Source organism: Marmota flaviventris, chromosome 18 (genome assembly GCF_047511675.1).
Source record: "Marmota flaviventris isolate mMarFla1 chromosome 18, mMarFla1.hap1, whole genome shotgun sequence".
Classification (NCBI taxonomy): domain Eukaryota; kingdom Metazoa; phylum Chordata; class Mammalia; order Rodentia; family Sciuridae; genus Marmota; species Marmota flaviventris.
In genome coordinates this window covers 6,147,175-6,166,192 of record NC_092515.1, presented here as the reverse complement: position 1 = coordinate 6,166,192, position 19,018 = coordinate 6,147,175, and the positions used below count along the sequence as shown (strand labels likewise).

Genomic DNA, 19,018 nt, shown 5'->3' with positions numbered 1-19,018 from the left:
ATTTTAATCTTCTTTGCTGGAGAAAATTGCAACAGGAGGAAGCTTTCCGATTTGACGACCATCGTCAGTAAAAGAAATTCAGGCCCCCTAGTCATCTATCCGACTTTTGTTTTACCCCCGATGCTGCAGTTAAATCCGCAACTATAAAGTGGAGATAATCGTTCCCAGTTGTGGGGTTAATAGGAAGATAAAGAGTTGATGTATGTAAGTGAGCGACAGTAAGGCTGTTTTGTCTTTTTCCATTGTTAACACTTCTCAGGTGGTAGTCTGACGATAGGGGATGAAGATTCCATTTTTTACCTTTCCCTGTTTTTTTTGCTTCTGGTATTGGGGATTGAATCCAGAGGTGGTCTGTCACCGAGCCACCCTCCCCCCCAGCCCATTTTTATTTTGAGGCAGAGTCTGGCTGAATTGCTCAGGTTGGCCTTGAGCTTGCTAACCTCCTGAGTCGCTGGGGTTACGACGTGTGCTCCATCAAGCCTGCTGAACCTAGTCCTATCTTCGAACCAGGTTCCACCTGCTGTCTAATCGCCCCCAGCATTCTTGTGGGAAACGCCCGCCTGAAGATTCCTGGCTTTGTTTGGGAACCTTAGCATGCTCTCCAGAGACCGATTAATTAAGGGCCATTACGATTCCATCACTCATTCCGCTTCAGGTTGGAGTTCCATAGTCACATAGGACTGAAGTGGTCTCCACGACCCCGTGAATTTAAATGAAAACCGAGACGAGGGGCTGGGGATGTGGCTCAAGAGGTAGCGCGCTCGCCTGGCATGCGTGCGGCCCGGTTTCGATCTCAGCACCACATACAAAAAAACAAAGATGTTGTGCCCGCCGCTAACTAAAAAATTCTCTTACTCTCAAAAAAAAAAAAAAAAGACGATAATTCCAACATTCAGCTTTGCACTGAGAATCAATTAACTGCTGCTCTCCGTCTTCGGAAAATGTAGAACACCTAACACACACTTGTAGAGGTAAAACTCTTTAATCTCAGAGCGCCCCTCCCAATTTCCGACCCCCCCCCCAACTCTCTCCCCCACACCAGGGCCGGAGAGTGAGCCCCCTGCCCTCCACCTCTGGTGGACGAGGGCCCTTTAAGGCACCTGTGGGGGTGGGGGAAGAGGAGCGGGAGCTGGTTCCGTCCTGGATGCAAGGACGGGCTTGGATTGGCAGGTGTTTGTGGGATGGAATCAATGAGGTGGGGTGTCAGAGGCAGACACGGGATTGGGCCATCCCTGAGGTGGCCAGGGTCACAACTGTCAGGACTAGGGGCAAAAAACGACCCCAACCCGGTAGTGTAAAGCCATAAACTGGAAGCCGCAGTTCTGGGCGCCGGAGGCTTGGCCGCTGTCCCCGCCGAGCCAGTGAGGTGGGACAATTCAGGAAGGGTGGGCGGGCCTAGGGAGACTGACCGAGCCCGCGAGCAGACTCAAGCCAATCACAGAGCTGCCCAGTCACCAGGCTCGAGTCGGTGCCACCACCCACTCCTGGGCTTGGCAGTGCTCCTTCAGGGACCGTCAAGGCCGCGAGAGCGAAACCACCTTCGCTTAGGCAGAGCTGACCCCGGGAGGTTTAGGACCGGCCTGGCCCCGACGGCGGGCGGAAGCAATCAAAAGAATCTGACGCTGGGCAGAAAAATGGGCGACAGACACCACGCGAAGAGTGGCCAGATCGCGCTCCTGGGCGGGAGATCGAGGGCTGGAAGGGCGGCGGGAAGTGCAGGGCGGGTCAGTCCTGGGACCGCGGATTCGTGGGGACTGTCCCGGCTCCGGCTGGGATTGGCCAGCCCCGGGGGCGCGGCGGGGGTGTAGTGTGGGCGGGGCGGACGCGGCCCGAGAAGCTTCGTGGGCCTCAGTATTTCCGCTTCAGCTTTTGGAAGTCGCTGGTGTTGAGCCGAGGTCGTGGCAAATCCCCGAAGACCTGGGTGTCCTCAGCCTCCCGCAGAACCAACGCGCGCATGCTCGCCGCGATGCGGTCGAGGTCCGGCGAGGAGGGCTGCAGAGACGTGGGCGGGGCGGGTCAGCACCCTCGGCCCGCGGCACACACCCAGAGCTCCAGCATTCAGCCCCTGCACCCGGGGCAACAGGCCCGCTCCCAGCTGGTCCCGACCCTCCCGATTGTGCCCTGCGATGCCCACCGCCAGCCATGCCCTCTTGCTCCGTTCTTCTACCCAACTCACACTTCCTCTGGCAGCTTTGTTGGCCTCTCCCCCTCCCCATCTTGACCTGTGTGCCACCACAGCTGCCTGTTCCACCGCGGGGAGGGGTCTCAGGCACCATTTGGGCTAAAGATACAGTCACATTCCAATCAGATCTCTGCTGCGGACTAGCTAGCTGTACATAAGAGATTTTGCCTTCCTAGGCCTCAGTCTCCCCTTCTGAAAGATGGGTATAACAGGGCCTGGGGAGGGCTGAAATTGGATAGTCATTTCAGAGATGGAGCAAGGAAGGTGAACTATCAGGTGGTCTGCACAGAAAGGACCCTCATATCCACCCAGTGCTCCTCCATCAAAGCCCTCCAGTAGGCTGGGAGAGGCCACAGGCACTAGTTGGTCAGGAGCCCATGAGGAGGACAGCCCAGGGTCCAGCACTAGGAGGCCTTGAAGGTTCAATCGGTTAACTGTGTGACCATAAGCTGCCAACATGGACAGCAGCACTGCACCTGATGCCTCACTGGGCCCTTCTACAACCTGGGGGCAGAAAAATGGGCGACAGACCCCACGTCCATTTTTCTGCCCAGCGTCAGATCACTCATCTCTAAGTAAATAGACACTGAGTCTTGAGGGGAACAATGCCAGGCCTTCTCCCTTGCAGCCCACTGCTCTTCTAAAGGAAGCTGGGTTCCGGTCTCAGACCTCTGGGAGGCCATGCGTCCTCAGTGCCTCACTTTCCTCCTGGCTTCAAGGAGTCCCAGTGTTCGGTAGCTGGAGCTACCCCAGGAGAGCAGAGGAGGCCTTCCGAACAGCATGGCTACAGGACTGTGGCTGGAAACCTGCCTCTCACGGCTGAGTGGGCTTCAGGGAGCTCACAGGTGAGAAGGGCAGCAGATCTGAGGGCTTCCTGCAGCAGGTGGCTCTGAGCCTGTCTAGCCTCCCTCCTCCCCAGCCCCACCTGCGCCTCACCGGCCCGTTCTCCTCATCTGATGACCGGGCCTCTGTCCTCTTCTCCTTGAAGGCCCAGACAGGCACCGACACGGGCAGAGACCGGGCATACTGCTGTGTGGGCAGCGCCGAGGCTGGGGGCATGGAGTAGGCTGGGGGGCCAGCTGGGGTCTCCTCGCTCAGGCTGCCATCTGTGAGAAAGGGGTACTTCAGCCTCTGTCCCTGTTAGCATTCCTGGTTCCTGGGTGTGGGGACAGCGGGGGACACTCACCATCTGTGCTCTCAGGGTCTGACTCGCAGAAGGGGGGCAAGTCCTGGAGGGTGGCATCCTCGTCCATCACAAAGAGCCCTGAGGATGGTGTCAAGAGGCCCTGGCCAGTCAGGTTGCTATCCTGCTACAAGTGCCCCAACTCCAGCCACTGTCACTGCTTTCTGGGGTCTCCTGCAATTATTAGTCTCTCAGCCTCAAATACACGGTGCTCGTTATCTGTCCGGTCATGAGGAGAATTCATCTGTCAACCTGTCACACCCTCAGATGCAAAAAATACCCTGGCTAACAAGGAGCCTCTAAGATCTGTTTTGGACAATCAATGTGACTCAGAACATAGGCTTAGAGAAAATGGCACAATTGTGACACCTGCTTGACAAGAGGAGAGGCTCTGACATATTGTGTCGCTGGCTGGAGGTCCCACAGCAAGTAAGTGACATCACCAGGATTTCAACTCTGCACACCTGGCTCCTGTCTGTACCTTCCTTCTCGGCAGGTGGTGTCCAGCAATGGGAGGAGGTCGAGGCCAGGCATTGGTGACAACAGAGAGTAATTCCTATTAATTGATTCCCCTGCACTCTCTCTCACTCCTCAGAACCTCAGTGTTGAGTGCAGCCTCTGGGAGGAACCCCTGCAAGCTGGCTGCTCCCTGACTGGGGTGGCTGCTGGGTGACGTTTCATGAGACACAGTCCCAAGGGCCTCGGCCCCCCTGGAAAGTCACAGCAGGCAGCTAGCCAGGACCAGATCCCCAGCCCCTGCCTGGCACCTTCTTACCTCCGTTATCGCTGCCACCCAGCCGCTCCCCGGAGGTCTCTGTCTCCGTTGGTTCATCCTCCTCGTCCTCCTCATCCTCCCTGGCCAGGGCAGGCTGGGGTGGGCTTGGGGCAGGGCTGGGCGGCTGTGGTTCTGGTGGGGGCCCGGGGGGCCGGGCGGCAGCAGCTGCCCTATGAGCTTGGGCAATGTCATGGAGGCAGCGGCGGGCAGCCTCAGCCAGGGCCCCACGGCCATGGGCTGCATAGGCACAGGGCCCTGGGCGTGGTGGTGGCGCAGCCGTCAGCAGCACCAGCTCTGTGCCTGTCCGGGCCCGGAAGCGCTCGGCGGCCCCCACCACAGCCTCCCACAGCTCCTCCGGCCGCCCTGACGCCATCAGCGCCCTGTGGGCCAAAGCAGGACAAAGGGGGATGAGGCTCAGGTGCCCATACTGTTCCCACCCAGCCTTGTCCACCTGCCCCCTGGATGCCACTCATGTCCCTCACATCCACTTTGCCCGGCTAAGCTTGGTGCTTTCTGCAAACCTGCTATCCCCGGACCCCTCACACCACCCCTCACTCACACCCACCTCCCTCCTGCCCCAAATATCTGCACCATCCTTTCCCAGCCCCAGGTCTCCTTTTGGCTCTGCCCTGTCCCACATGCGAGTCAGCAGTCCTTGGAATGTGGCAGCTACAAGCAGAGAGGTGCTATGAGCGTCACAGCCATGCCGGGTTTTGAAGATTCAGTATGAAGAAGCAGAAGGCAAAACTGCTCGGTAGCCGTCACTCACTCTGGACCCCATGTTGAAAGGATGGCAGTTACACATACTGGCCAAATAAAACAGATGGCAGAAATAAATTTCATCTGTTTTCTTTTTCCAGTGGCTTCTAGGAAACTGGCAGGCTGGCACTGCATTTCTGTTGAACCAGCTGCACCATCACCCCAGCCTCCAGTCACATAACATGAGGCCCAGAGGGTCATCTCCACCAAGAGCTGACCCTACCACTTGCGGAATTCCCAGGACAAGGTGGTCCCCACACTTGGAAGACTGGACCTCCATTCAAGGCCAACCAGTCACTCATCCTGTGTGAATGAAACTTCCCTCACCCCTGATTAAGCCAATTCCCCTCCTTGGGGCTCCTGCATCTGAGCAACCTCCTGTTACAGCCCAATCCCCTCAGGAAAGGATTGAATAAAGGGAAAAAAAAAAAAAAAAACGCCATGTGAGCTGTTCTCTGCCTAGAAATCCACCCACTGAAAGCTTTGCGCTTCCTATGAGATGCTGTCTTGCCACCTTGTCTGTAAGTCTTCCTTGGTTCCCAAGTGGACGACATCCTCCTCAGCCCCCACAATGCTTAGGCTCCCTCCATCCTAGTCAAGTCACCTCAGCTAGTGACAGCTGTACCACTGACTGCCTCTCTTATCAGACTGCAAGCTCCCCTAAGCAGGAATCTGTCTCTAGGACAAGTCAGCTTTGGGCAACATCGGTGGGAAGGCCAGAGGCAGGGGACTGGCTTCCTGCCCTGATTCCAGCCAGCTAGCTATGTGACCCTGGTCCACTCTTCCCTCCTTCTTCCCCGTTAACCAAAGCAGTGAGCCAGAGCTGCTGGGGAGCTGAGGAGCTTCCTTGGAGACATAATTAAGTACCCTGTCACTGGAGGGATTCAAGTCCACCAGAGGCAGGGTGAAAGGAAGCAAGGAATCGGAATTCAACTTTCAGGCCCTTTTTGATTTGTGACCACAGAAATGGGTACAGGAACTCGATGTCCTCACCTCACCTCCTCTCAGCTCACTAAGGTGGGGGCTGATAACCCACAACAGGGTTCAGGGAGTACACAACTCTGCTGGGAGGGAGGTCCACGCAACACATTCCATATTCCAGGCAGGGCCTGAGGGTGGAATCAACTTCATCTCACTCCCCACCCTAAGGGGAAGGGAGAGTATCACCCCACTTTACAGTTGCAAACTCAGGCTCAGGGAAATTCAGTACCTTGTCCAGGGTCACACAGCCAGAAATAGGAGGGCTGAGGCCAGGACTAGGACAAGATCTAGAGAGTTCTTAATCCTGCCTGCCTCAGGTGGGAAGATTCATGATCTTCTTATCCAGATGGGGAAAATGAGGCTCAGTGAGCTTAAGAAACTAGCCAGAAAGCACACAGCTGGACAAGGCAGAAGTGGGGCTAAAACCGCTGTCTGTCTGATCCCCAGGTCCTGCAGCACTGGGAGGTGTCCAGTGTCTTGTACACTCTCAAGTTCTTTCCATCTGATGCAGGAAACTCAGGCTCAGAGCAGGTACAGACTGGTCTAAAATCACAGGCAGGTCCTGACAGTGACAGACATGGCCTGGGCTCTCACTTTCCTGGGCCCCCTATGTGTACATGCAGAAAATAGAAGAGGACATTAGGATCCAACTACCTCTTTGCACTAGAACTTGGGGTGGCCACAGAGCTGACCAGTGTGAAAACGGAGGCAAAGCGGGTTGTGAAGGTCCCTGCACCTCAGACAGTAGACAGGGGCAAAAAGGACCAGGGACTTACACAACCTCTCTGCCAAGGCATGAGGGCTCTCTGGACTGCTCCCCAACAGGGCAGCAAAGAGCTAGGAGCCTCCCGCCCCCTCCTCTGGGAGCGGGTCCAGTCGCCTCTCAGGAGCCTCACCCCCGTGGAGTTTAAGATTGGGGGTGGGACATGTCCCCTACGGGAGGGCGGGGGGCGGCGGCAAGGCGACTGGCCCCTTCATATGGGATGTGGAGGGAAGAAAGGTGAGGAGGAGGGGAGGGGGAGTGAGGAAACTGACTCCAGGAAGCGGTGAGAAAAGGGCAAGCTCCCCCCAAAGCATGAGGGATGCTAGCGAAGCCCCCCACCTGTCAAGCTGGAAGCGACCCTCGCCCGGAGGGGTGAGGAACGCGAGCATGCACGCTGGTGCCGGGGCAGGGTGAACGTCGGGGACCAGCTCCGCCGCTCAGACCCATTCCCACCACGCCCGGGGTCCAGGGAGGACCCACTTCTACAAGAAAAAACAGGAAATCCCGCCCAGGTGGGGCCAGGACCGGAAGTCCCGCCTTTGGACGGGTGAGGGGCGCCGCGAACCCCCCCGAGCGACACCTAGGTCCCGTGGCATGGCCCACGAGTCAAGGTGAGGATCCTGTGGGTAGGGACACCGGAAAATAAGGTTGTCTAGGATTTTCCTGAGGTCAGACATGACGGTTCCCATGGGAGACTCTCTTCCAGCATTCAGCCAAAGGTCGCTGGACGATCTCTGCCCGCTGAATGATGCAGGCCGTACCCCTTCCGTGAACCGATAGCCCTCCCAGCGCCCCCTCTGCCTCCGGAACGCCAAATCCTCCCCACACCGCGGTTCACAACGCCGCCTCCACTCACGTGCCCGTAGCCAGCATGGCCGGCCCGGCGCCGTCGCCGCCCTCAAAAGGCATGGCGGCGCTGCGTCACTTCCGTGTAGTTGCCCCTCCTCCACTCCGCACACTCCTCCTCCCTTATTCGGGTCTCCTGAGACCAAAATGGCAACAATAGATGCTTCATCTAGACCAATGGGGGCAATAGTAACAGCAGAGTGCCCATAAATGAGATGGTGAAAGAAAGGTTTCCGCGCAAGCCTAGGCCACTTCGATTTGCCCCCAAGAAATATGGCTGACAGCAGATCCTCACACAGGATTGTAATAAACTCAGGCAAGTGACCTGACATCCCTCACCCGTAATCAAGTTTTTCCGCAGACACAAAAAATGGAGGAAATCAGAGCCCGTCAGCGACATGGCATCCAGTCTGGCTTCATTTTCTCCCAATGTGTATGGACACTCCCTCCCACCAACCTACCCCCCAGCAGCACCAAGACTGGCAAATATCCAATATGGCAGCATTTCTTGCTTCGGTTTGCCCAGCTTCAAGATGGCGGCTCAGCCCACTTTCCACGGTGACTCAGGAATTCGTCTGGGACAGCTTCGTTTCTGGGGGCATTTACGGCTGCATCCCGTAATCCCGAGCCCCTCCGAACGTCTTGTGTACATCTCCTCTCACCTTTATCTGTTCCTCTTTTCCAACACCTCGCTTTCGTGCCCCGCGAAGAGATGAGACTGCCCCGCATTAACATGGCCTCGGCCGACCTGCTAGGGCCGTGCCCTTGAGCAAAATGGCACCTCTTTGACTTCGATGCCAGTATACAGCATGGAAAAATAAGTGGACTTTTTGGGGCGAACTCGAGCTGGGGGGGCGGAGCTCTTGGACCCTCCCACTTGTTTACTCCGTGGCGAGAGCGGAGACGCTGCGCCTGCGCACCCTCTGACAGCTCCACCTTCAACGTCTATGCCTTGTGACTCGAACCCTTGCAGTTCAAGTTCAACTACCCCATTCTGAAAAGTGGTTTCACCCACTCCTGCTTTAGAATGGTAAGGGCGCTACCACCATCTGGACTTGAGGGGGCGTGTCCTTTCCGGATGTGACACCACACTGACCCGGAAAAGAAGGAAGCTGGGGCAGTGGGGCCTCTGTGGCAACTATGGAGGGATCCGGCTACAGGGTAAGTACTCAGAACCCATTCCTTCGCTTCTGTCTATACAAACCTCCCCCTTTCGGTAGTCTACTGGCTGTGCATGGGTTATGGGAACCAGGCAAAGCCTTAGCAAACACCATTCCCTGGTAAACGCGCTGTCACCCTTCGCTTGGCTGTCCGGAAGGACACCCTGCCTTTTAGCCCCGCCCTCTTTGGAATGCGCACCCACGCCGGAACGCGGGTCTGGTCTTCAGGTTTGGTCACACTCTCCCTAACCCCTCCGCAAAGCCCCAGGCCCCGCCCCTGGGACTAGCTCCGCCCAGGCCCGCTCCCATTGGCTCCCTTCCGTGCCGCCCCTTCATGAGCCCGCCCTGGTTGTGGCCCGCAGGTGGTGTTTGAGAAGGGAGGTGTGTACCTGCACACCAGCGCCAAAAAGCATCAGGACCCAGACTCGCTCATCGCTGGCGTCATCCGTGTCGTGGAGAAGGTGGGCTGGAAGAAAGCAGGGCCTTCAGAAGGCAGGGGTGGTAGGGTGTGGAAGGCTGAGTGAGGGTGGTGACTGCATTATTTGGGAAACTGCACTGAAAGCTTTGAGGTGGTTTGGAGAGCCCACTAATTCCTCTTCATTTACCCCAGGACAATGACGTCCTTCTGCACTGGGCTCCTGTAGAGGAGGCTGGAGATTCCACCCAAATCCTCTTTTCCAAGAAGGTAGGGTTCCATCGAATCCCGCTTCTTACTCTTTTCTAGGTCTGAGTAGCAGAGGCATTGAGGGACCTGGGTACCATCCTAGACACCTGTGGGGGCATGTGTGAGCCTGGCTGAGATCTAGGAACTTTCTGCTCCACTGTTCCTCTTTGTGAATGGGCTGAAAATGCCCATTCAAGGGAAGAGGATGGGAACCATAAGATTCATGGCTGTGAGGACACCTGCTCCTGTACCCTTTGCTCCTTGGGGGAGCCTTGCCAGAGTGGGATGGGAGAGCTGAGCCTGTGCATTCCAGTTGCTTGAAGGGGTATGACATTTCTTGGGTGTAGTCTGCCATCATGGTAGAGAACAGCTCACTGAGGCTTCTTGTCCACTTCTCCCCTCCCCTCAGTTCTTACATACTTTGTCCCTTTCCTGTCTTTCACGGGTTATCACCAGCACTACTGGCTTTCACTCTACTTAGCCCTCAGCACAGCCCTTGTCTGCACCATTTCACAGAATCTGTGCAGCAGCCCCTGAGCTGGCACCATTAAGAGCAACCACCATCTATGGCTCTTATTGTGTACCAGCCCCCATAGTGGGGATTTTGTTAGTTTCATAACAATCTGTGAGTAAACAATTTTTTTTCACTGTTGAGATATAATTCACCATAACACTTTTTTTTAAATACTTATTTTTTACATATAGGTGGACACAATGTCTTTATTTTTGCTTTACGTGGTCCTGAGGATCGAACCCAGTGCCTCACACATGCCAGGCAAGCGATCTACCTCGAGCCACAACCCCAGCCCCATAACACTTTAATATACAGTAAGAAATTCATTTATTTATTTTTATATGGTGCTGAGGCTCAAACCCCAGTGCCTCACACATGCTAGGCAAGCGCTGTTCCCCAGCCCATAAAGTAAAAAATTTAAAGCATGTAGTTCTAACTAATTAGAACAAATTAAAAAAAAAAAAAAAAAGCACGTAGTCCAATGTATTCACCATCATCACTAAGTTGAAAACATTTTGTCATTCCCCAAAGAAACAGTATGCCTCTTGGTGGTCACTCCCTGTTGTCTGTGCATAGCCGTTTGTAATTGTGGATCTGTCTCCCCAATGACCCGTGCTGACGAGATGAGCTGGCTACAACATTAAGCTAAGAAAATGGCGAAAAAGCACAGGACACAGAAGTAATTTTCATATCAAGAGCAGGACTGCTCTGTGACCTTAAAAGTCAGCTTCCACACTGGAGAGAGCACTGGAAAAGAGTGTGCACCTGGAATCTCTTTATTTTTATGGGGGCGGGGACACAGAAAGGAGGTTCAATATAATGTTCTTCATCAAATAAGGCAGGGGATAAGGTTTCAAATGGGGGGTTGTTCAATCCCATTGGGTAATGCCCAAGTCCAGAGCTGAAGCAAACTTCTTTGCCCAGTGGAAGGTAAAGGCCACTTGCTTTGCACAGCGCGTGGTGTGCAATGCCAGATCAACATCCCCTTTACTCAAGGTTGAGAGGGGATGCTTAGCTCATGGGCAGGTGGCCTCCCACAGATCTATTTTCTTTCTTTGACTTTGCCTATTTGAGATGTTTCCTGTAAATGGAATCATGCAATCCTTTTACTCATACTTGCAAGGACCATCCATGTTGTAGTGTGGCCCTTTTCCTTCATGAGGCTGAATAGTATCTGGCCTTCATGTCACCTGGATATGCAGCATTTTGCTTCTTTATCAGTTTGATGGATGTTTGGGTAGTTCCATCTTTTGGCCATTATGAATTATATGCTGTGACCATGTCTGAGTTTTTGTGTGGACATAGATTTTCCTTTCTCTGGGGCCCATACCTAGGAATGGATTGCTGGCTCATCATGGTAACTCTATTTTTTAATCTTTTGAGGAACTGCCAGACTGCTTTCCAGAGCAGTGGCACCATTTTACATTCCCATGAGCAGTGTAGGCAGGTTTGTTTCTTTGCATCCTTGCCAGCGCTTGTTATCGTCTGTTTAATTCAGCAATTCTGGTGGGTATGAAGTGGTATCTTCTTTCTTTCTTTCTCTTTTTTTCTTTTGTGGTGTTGAGATGGAACCCAGGGCCTCATGCATGCTAGGCCAAAGCTCTGCCACTGAGCCATACCCCAGGCTTGTGATTGGCATCTAATGGTGGTTTTGTAGTGCAGTTCCCTGTTAAGTGCTAGCAACTTTCTTTAAGCACTGCAGTCTCGCTGTCTCACTGTCTCACTGCAAAGCTACTTGCTCAGTAGCATTCATCCCTACACACTGGAAGACCTGGGTTCACGTCCGGCTATGCTGGGTGACCTTGCTCGAGTGCTGTGCCACTGTTGTGCCTTACTCCCTGTTCAAACGGACTGCCTTCTAACAGAGACTCTAGGCTCAGATCTGGAAACTCTGAATCCGTAGCACCTCATTCTCCTCCTTTCCTCCCTCAAGGACTCCAGTGGGGGTGACTCCTGCACCTCTGAGGAGGAACCTACCTTTGACCCAGGCTATGAACCTGACTGGGCTGTCATCAGCACAGTGCGGCCACGGCCACATCACTCAGAACCCACAGAAGGTAGGCTGAACTGGTGTTCCTGGGAGGCAGGTGGAACACATCTTGCCCTTAGTGGCAAACATTTTGTTGCTTAGTTGGAATGGCCACCTGGCACCACCTTCCTGTCTTAGGAGAGTGGAGTGGATTGGCTTCGGGCACCCCCTTGGGTCCTACCCGTGAAGGTTTCTAGGTTGGTGGGTGTGACAGATGCAGCCAGTTATCAGCTACAGCAGGGCTGATAACTGGGTTATCAGGGTTGGTCACGTCCCACCTCTCTGAGGGACACTCAGGAATTTTCTTTCCCAGCAAGGCCAGAAGAAGGAGTGCAGGGAGTGTTGTGGTTGAGTGTGGGGTCTGAACTGAAAAGGAGGTTGGAGGTGAGACAGAAAGGAATCTGATTTGGGACAGACCTGAAGGACCTCAAGTAGCAGATTAAGGAATATAGTCTTCACCCTGAAGGTTGTAAGGAGCTTGAGAAGGTTCTGGAATAGGCACATGTCTACCAGGCTTCTTTCCCATTTTATTGTTTTATTCTCTAAGAAATATAAGGTGGCTCAGTTGTAAAAGATTGGGACATGGGAACCACTTTTGGTGGGACCTCAGGAGACAACTGTGCTGACCTGGCTGCCTCTGTACTTCTACGCTGCTTCCAACACAGTGCTGTCCTCCTAGGTGCAGAGCCAAGCTCCACCCGGGGCTCCTGGGCCTTCTCGGTGAGCCTGGGGGAGCTCAAGTCCATACGCCGGTCCAAGCCAGGCCTCAGCTGGGCCTACCTGGTCCTGGTGACTCAGGCTGGAGGCTCGCTGCCTGCTCTGCACTTCCACCGTGGGGGCACCCGAGCCCTGCTGCGTGTCCTCAGCCGCTACCTGCTGTTGGCCAGGTGAGCCTTCTCTCAGCTGTAGGCTCTGACTAGGCCCTGGCCCTCTGCAGCTGCATCTTGACCCCTTCAGATTGCAAAGAAGACACAATTCAAACTGACTTAAAGGAAGAGAAAAGGAATTGCCTGGCATAACAAAACTGAGAAGCCCAAGAGTAGTGTGGATTTCAGTCAGGCCCTGGGACCCACAATGCTAGAGATTGCTTCTTTTCCCTTTGAGCTTCTGTCATTCTCTGAGGCCCCTAGCAGCCCAGACTTAGCAACAGGCTGCATGGAAACATCTTCCCATCACATTCCAACAGAATCCCACAGCTGCCTCTCAGGCTCATCTCTGAGTCGAGTCACCCTGGCCAGGGAGGTGCAGACCCTTATTGCCCAGCTCTAGTCCCTGACCTCTCCCTGCAATAACATACCTGAGATGAGGGATTCCTCAAGAGCTGCTGGGATGCTGAAATGAACAGATGTGTGCCTGGACAGCCCAGGACACTGGGTCTCCACCGCGCATCACCGGTGCATCCCCTCCCACCTGCCAGCTCACCACAGGACTCCCGCCTCTACCTTGTCTTCCCTCACGACTCTTCCGCCCTCTCCAACTCCTTTCACCACCTGCAGCTCTTTGACCAGGACAGCTCCAACGTGGTGTCTGTGAGTGTCCTCTCTACCAGGCCAGCAGGGTGGGAGTGGGGCAGGACCCAATGGAACCTGTGATAATCTTTGTCTCTGTGCCCAGCGCTTCCTCCAGGACCCCTACTCCACCACCTTCAGCAGCTTCTCCCGAGTGACCAACTTTTTCCGAGGAGCACTGCAGCCACACCCTGAGGGGACCTCCTCCCCTGACCTTCCTCCACCACCTGATGATGAGCCTGAGCCTGGGTTCGAGGTCATATCCTGTGTAAGTATCAAGTGGGCCCTGCTTGTTACTTTCTGGCTGTTTCATGGGCACATGACTTAATTTTCCTGGGCCTCTATTTCCTCCTTACAACGTGGGACAGTAGTGGCACCACTCTTCTGGGGTTGCATAAGAAGTAATTTCAGTTGGATATGGTGGCATACAACTGTAATGTCAGCAACTTGAGGAGCTGAGGCAAGAGTATCATGAGTTCAAGGCCAGCCTGGGCATCTTGGCAAGACTCTGCCTCAAAATAAATAAAAGGCTGAGACTGTAGCTCAGTTGTCCTGGGTTTGAACCCCAGTACCAAAATTTAAAAAATAGCAAAGGGGAGTGATCTGACAGAAGCACATTCGGCTGTGCCAAGCACAGAGCACACCCGATGGCTGTTGTCACTGGGGGCTGTCCTGCCTTGGGTGGCCTTGCTGCTGATTCAGGGAGGGCGCTGCTTTCTGTCCCTGATCATTAATGGTCTGTTGAGCTAAGAAGGGCTCTGAGCTCCCTTGGAGGTGGACTGAGATGGTGCTAAGGGCCAGATCTGGCAAGCCCCAGGCTTACCTCCTCGTGTACTGCAGGTAAAACTGGGGCCACGGCTACCTGTGGAACGGGCTTCCCCAGTCACAGAAGGGGAATGGGCCCTCCACGTGGGCCCTGAGGGCCGCCTACAACAGGTCCCTGAATTGAAGAACCGGATCTTCTCAGGGGTGAGCACCAGAGGATGGGGGGATGGGCAGGGCTGGTGGCATCAGGAGATCCACTGAACTACCTCTGCCACTCTACCCCCAGGGTCTGAGCCCCAGCCTGCGACGAGAGGCCTGGAAGTTCCTCCTGGGATACCTCAGCTGGGAAGGCTCAGCTGAGGAGCACAAGGCCCATGTGCGCAAGAAGACGTGAGTGAGAAAACATGGCCCCTGTGTTCTTGGGGCAGTTTTGCCCTTCAAAGCTTTGGCTTCCACCTCCCTAAGTCTCCCAGGTGGATTAGAGCTTCTTGATCAACAGCATGTCCCATGAGCCAGCACGGCACCTGGCTCTTCACAGGGATGCTGTAGACAATAGGCTTGTTCCATGAACACTGGTTTTGAGCCTGCCATACGCTGGGCACTGTGCTGTGCCAGAGGATATGGTGGTGAACAAGTCAGATCTGCCATCCCCATGTGGTCTGTCTCCAGTCTGAATTGCTGCTTCATTCCTGGACCATGCTGTGTCACTAGTCATAATAGTTTTGTGGTCAGCCTCTGCCCTCCCTACTCCTTAGGGATGAGTATTTCCGCATGAAGCTGCAGTGGAAGTCTGTGAGTCCCGAGCAGGAGCGGAGGAACTCACTCCTGCATGGATACCGCAGCCTCATTGGTGGGTGTGCTGGGTTTTGGGGTGGTACAGAGATGAAAGGGTGGGAGAGAGAGGAAGTAGCGAGGAGGGCTGGGGCAGGGATGAGGTCATCTGGGCAGGGAAATGGGGGTGAAGCATGGTAGAAATGGCCTGGGGTGACAGGCCAGGGACGGGGGCAGGGGAGCCTTTAGGATTAAATGTCAGTTGTCACTGGGAGGTCTAGACAAGTGATTTTACCTCTCTGGGTCTCGGTTTCTTCGCTGGCAGGATGGGGTAAGCTGGTGAGTTGAAGCCCAGTGCCTCACAGCAGGAGTGTTAGTGATGATTTTGGAACCAGTCCCACTCCTGCCCCAGAGCGAGCGCTGAAGCTGGGGGCTGCCAGGGAGCAGAGGAGGCAGGGCTGGTGCTGGTGGCCAGGAGGAACGGGGGCCTCACCTTTTTTACGTTTGCACTCTGCGCTGGGTTCCTGCAGAGAGAGATGTGAGCCGCACTGACAGGACCAACAAATTCTACGAGGGCCCCGAGAACCCAGGGCTGGGCCTCCTGCATGACATCCTCCTCACGTACTGCATGTACCACTTTGATCTTGGTGCGGAACTGGCCCCGGCTGGGGGTGGGGTGAAGGAGCTCTGCCCTAGATCCTGACCTTGCCCCCCTCCCCCCCAGGCTACGTCCAGGGCATGAGTGACCTTCTCTCCCCGATCCTCTACGTCATTCAGAGTGAAGTAGATGCTTTCTGGTGTTTCTGTGGCTTCATGGAGCTTGTGGTAAGGCCCACTACAGGAGTGGGAAACAGACCTCTGAGAGTCAGGGCTGGGGGCTCCTGATACCCGCTGCCTTCCTCTCCCTGCAGCATGGAAACTTTGAGGAGAGTCAGGAGACCATGAAGCGGCAGCTCGGGCAACTCCTGCTGCTCCTGAGGGTGCTGGACCAGCCACTGTGCGACTTCCTGGGTATGTCCTTAGGGCTGGTGGGTGAGTAGGCAAGGGATTCACAGACCTTGCCAGAGATTCTCTGTTAGTAGCCACAGAAAGTGTCTGGGATGCTTGGTGCTGATCTGAACAAGAGATCCTGAAACTTAAGTGTAAGGGCTGAATGGCAGTTTGGAACTGAGCTTTGGCATTGCCCGTGATCCTCTAGCCACCCCCATGCTTCCCTCCACCTGAGGGGCTTCAGCTACAGCGTGGTCTGCCCAGGGTGTTTCAGAAACAGGGAATCTACCATCTCTGTCCATCCTGCTCCCGCTCAACCTAGGCCAGGATCAGAAACTGGTTTTGTGACTCCTGGGTGGGGCTGCTGCATGCTATCTATAAGCTATTTGTTCAATATAAAAAATGCTGAAAATTCAGATGAAGAAAAAAGATGATGATAAGGTAATTTATTTATGATATTTCCTTGAGGAAGCTCTAAGACTCTTGGGGGAGGGAGATAAACGCCTCACCTCACCTTCTGGGGCATGAGGACCTGAGCTGCCTCTTGGCAGCTGAATGCGTGGAATTGTCTATGCCTGAATGCGTCTGAGATCCTCTAAATGCATGGAATTCTCTTCCCTGAAAGACACACGGAACTGATTTATCCTGATGGACATCTGCAGTTTCTTATCAGGATAAATAGTCTGGAAGATATGTTAAGGTCAAAATTCAAAAAGGGAACTGACCATGTCCAGGGCTTTTGGGCTGGGGTGTGGCTTAGTAGTGGAGCACTTGCCTAGCATGTGTGAGGTCCTGGGTTCCATCCCCAGCACTGCCAAAACTTTTATAAACCCCCCCCCTCCACACTGGGAATTTAACCCAAGGGTGCTTTACCTCGGAGTTACATCTCCGGTTCTTTTTAGTTTTTATTTTGATATAGGGGTCTTGATAAGTTGCTTAGGTTGGCCTAGGACTTGTGGTCCTCCCATCTCAGCCTCCTCAGTTGTTATGTGCCATCTTTTGAACTGATGTCCTCATCACCACTTGCCTGCAAAGTTATCACCCCAGCTGACATTTTGGCCAACAGTGTTTCTAGGGGCCAGTGTCTACAACCCTCACCAGCACTGGTGGCTAAGATTTTGTTATCCTTGGGAGTGTTTATCTTGTCAGAGTGAAAGATGTGGAGGTAGTGCACTTCCTCTGGAGAGTGGCAGGCATGGTGGGAAAGCTGGAGTGGGCTTCTGAAGCCCCCAAGCCTGCACATATGACCTGCCTGCACCCAGGGAGGGCCTGACAACCAGGACTACTCAGAGGCGTTGTCCAGCTGTTGGGCATGTTGTGAATTTTTTTTTTTTTGGAATTGGTTTTGAGTTTGGGGGGAATTGGGTTTTGAATTTGCTTATTATAGGGCACCTGCTCTGGGTGAAGCTGAGTCACGCATTGTCCTCCCCCAGACTCCCAGGACTCTGGTTCTCTCTGCTTCTGCTTCCGGTGGCTACTCATCTGGTTCAAGAGAGAATTCCCTTTCCCGGATATCCTTCGGCTGTGGGAGGTGGGCCAGCCAGTTCTGGTGGGAGGACTGAAGAGGAAGGAGAAGTGGGAGGGGCTGGAAGGTTGGAGGGAGATGGGCAGACCTGAATGGAGCAGACTTGGGTAGGACTTCAGGCATAGGTTCCTTCTGGCACCCCCAGGTGCTGTGGACAGGGCTTCCTGGTCCCAATCTGCACCTGCTAGTAGCCTGCGCCATCCTGGACATGGAGCGGGACACCCTCATGCTGTCTGGCTTTGGCTCCAATGAGATCCTTAAGGTGAGGGCTCCCCCTGTCGTCCCTGGCAATGCCTTGCCTGTGCAACAGTTGGACTATTGAATGGATGGTTGGCTGTGAACACTGTCAGGGTGGATCTGCTGTTCTCTCCTTTCTCCTATGCCTGCCTCCTAGCATTGTACCCACGGAACAGGTGAATGGGGACATGCCCCTCCCCTTCATTTTACAATATATCTGCCAGCAGTGAGCAATGGGAATGATTACTGTAGGACTGAGAAGCCTGACTCCCTGACCCCACAGCCCTGCTCTGAGCCCCTACAGGGTCATCCCTGTCTTCCCTCCATTCCCCAGCAGGCAGGTGTGTAGAGTAGGCATTGGGTGGTGATGGTGAGGGAGGGCTGTAAGCTTGACCCACTCCCTCTCCACAGCACATTAACGAGCTGACCATGAAGCTGAGCGTGGAAGACGTGCTGACACGTGCCGAGGCCCTCTACCGGCAACTGACTGCCTGCCGGGTGAGTCCTGGCTCTCCCCACAGTGGTCTCCCAGCTCTTCTGCTGGCTCACCACTGACTTTTTGCCTCCACGCCCCTAGGAACTGCCCCACAACGTTCAGGAGGTTTTGGGTCTGGTGCCACTCTCAGAGCCCCGCAGCCCCTCGCCCCTGGTGTCCCCACTGCCACTATCACCTACACGGGCCCCGCCTGCCCCGCCGCCTCCAGGGGACACAGCCCCACAACCTGACAGCAGCCTAGAGATCCTGCCAGAGGAGGAAGACGGCCCAGACTCCTAACCTGTATTGACCAGTGGCCTGCACAGGTGCTTTATCTGCCTCTGGGGGCTAAGGGAGGGACCTGTGAGGAGGGCTGCTGCCCACTGCACTCCTGATAAACTGGTTTCATTAAACTGACATTTCTCACTTCACTTGGCATTATGGCCAGGATGGGGAGGTGGTGGCATGTGGCCCCTGTGCAGAGCCCAAGCCTGACCACCTGACCTGGGACTCGGCCAATGAGACATAAGAGGTGGTCCCCGTAGGGCGTGTGGAGGCAGGGCTTTTTTTTTTTTTTTCCAGAAGTCTTTGGGGCTTCTGGAAAAGTAGAAGATGAGGTGTTTCAGGGCCACAGCAGCAGGCACCTCCTGGATGTAATGGCAGTGAGGGGCCTGCAGAGCTGCACACTGGTACCCTGCCCATCAGCTGCTGCTCATGTGAAAAAAAATAAAATAAACTTGTTTAGCCCACTGGAAGTCAGATTTTCTGTTGTCACAGACCTGGTTGGGTGGGGAGCACTATAACACTAGTAGTGCATTGTCTGTCCTGTCCCCTTCCCCCATAGAACCCCCTGTCAAGGAAAAAGCTAGGGACAGCTTCTGGGGCTCCAGG

General features: G+C 54.6%; 2 protein-coding genes across 7 annotated transcripts; one reads left to right on the top strand and one right to left on the bottom strand.

Moving 5' to 3' along the window:
- Positions 1-1,009: 1,009 nt before the first annotated feature.
- On the bottom strand, positions 1,010-8,239 carry Akt1s1 (AKT1 substrate 1). Of its 5 annotated transcripts, XM_027920538.3 has the most exons (6): positions 7,829-7,940; positions 7,500-7,658; positions 4,141-4,520; positions 3,369-3,446; positions 3,119-3,288; positions 1,010-1,992 (listed from the first exon to the last, which is right to left on the bottom strand). In XM_027920538.3, the coding sequence occupies exons 2-6, from the start codon at positions 7,550-7,552 to the stop codon at positions 1,849-1,851; spliced, it is 825 nt and encodes a 274-aa protein (XP_027776339.1). In that variant the 5' UTR covers positions 7,553-7,658; positions 7,829-7,940; the 3' UTR covers positions 1,010-1,848. The 5 variants fall into 5 exon arrangements, with proteins under 5 accessions (XP_027776339.1, XP_027776343.1, XP_027776344.1 ...); XM_027920542.3 differs by lacking the exons at positions 7,500-7,658; positions 7,829-7,940 and adding an exon at positions 8,152-8,239 and having other exon boundaries at positions 1,011-1,992; XM_027920543.3 differs by lacking the exon at positions 7,500-7,658 and having other exon boundaries at positions 1,011-1,992; positions 7,829-7,939.
- Positions 8,240-8,429: 190 nt separating this feature from the next.
- Tbc1d17 (TBC1 domain family member 17) lies at positions 8,430-18,882 on the top strand. Of its 2 annotated transcripts, XM_027920528.3 has the most exons (17): positions 8,432-8,650; positions 9,012-9,110; positions 9,260-9,334; positions 11,761-11,884; positions 12,536-12,743; positions 13,274-13,385; positions 13,471-13,632; positions 14,205-14,333; positions 14,416-14,519; positions 14,885-14,979; positions 15,431-15,547; positions 15,625-15,725; positions 15,812-15,911; positions 17,324-17,421; positions 17,561-17,677; positions 18,064-18,150; positions 18,230-18,882. In XM_027920528.3, exons 1-17 carry the CDS (start codon positions 8,630-8,632, stop codon positions 18,425-18,427), a joined length of 1,947 nt encoding a protein of 648 aa, XP_027776329.1. In that variant the 5' UTR covers positions 8,432-8,629; the 3' UTR covers positions 18,428-18,882. The 2 variants fall into 2 exon arrangements, with proteins under 2 accessions (XP_027776330.1, XP_027776329.1); XM_027920529.3 differs by lacking the exon at positions 17,561-17,677 and having other exon boundaries at positions 8,430-8,650.
- Positions 18,883-19,018: the final 136 nt, after the last annotated feature.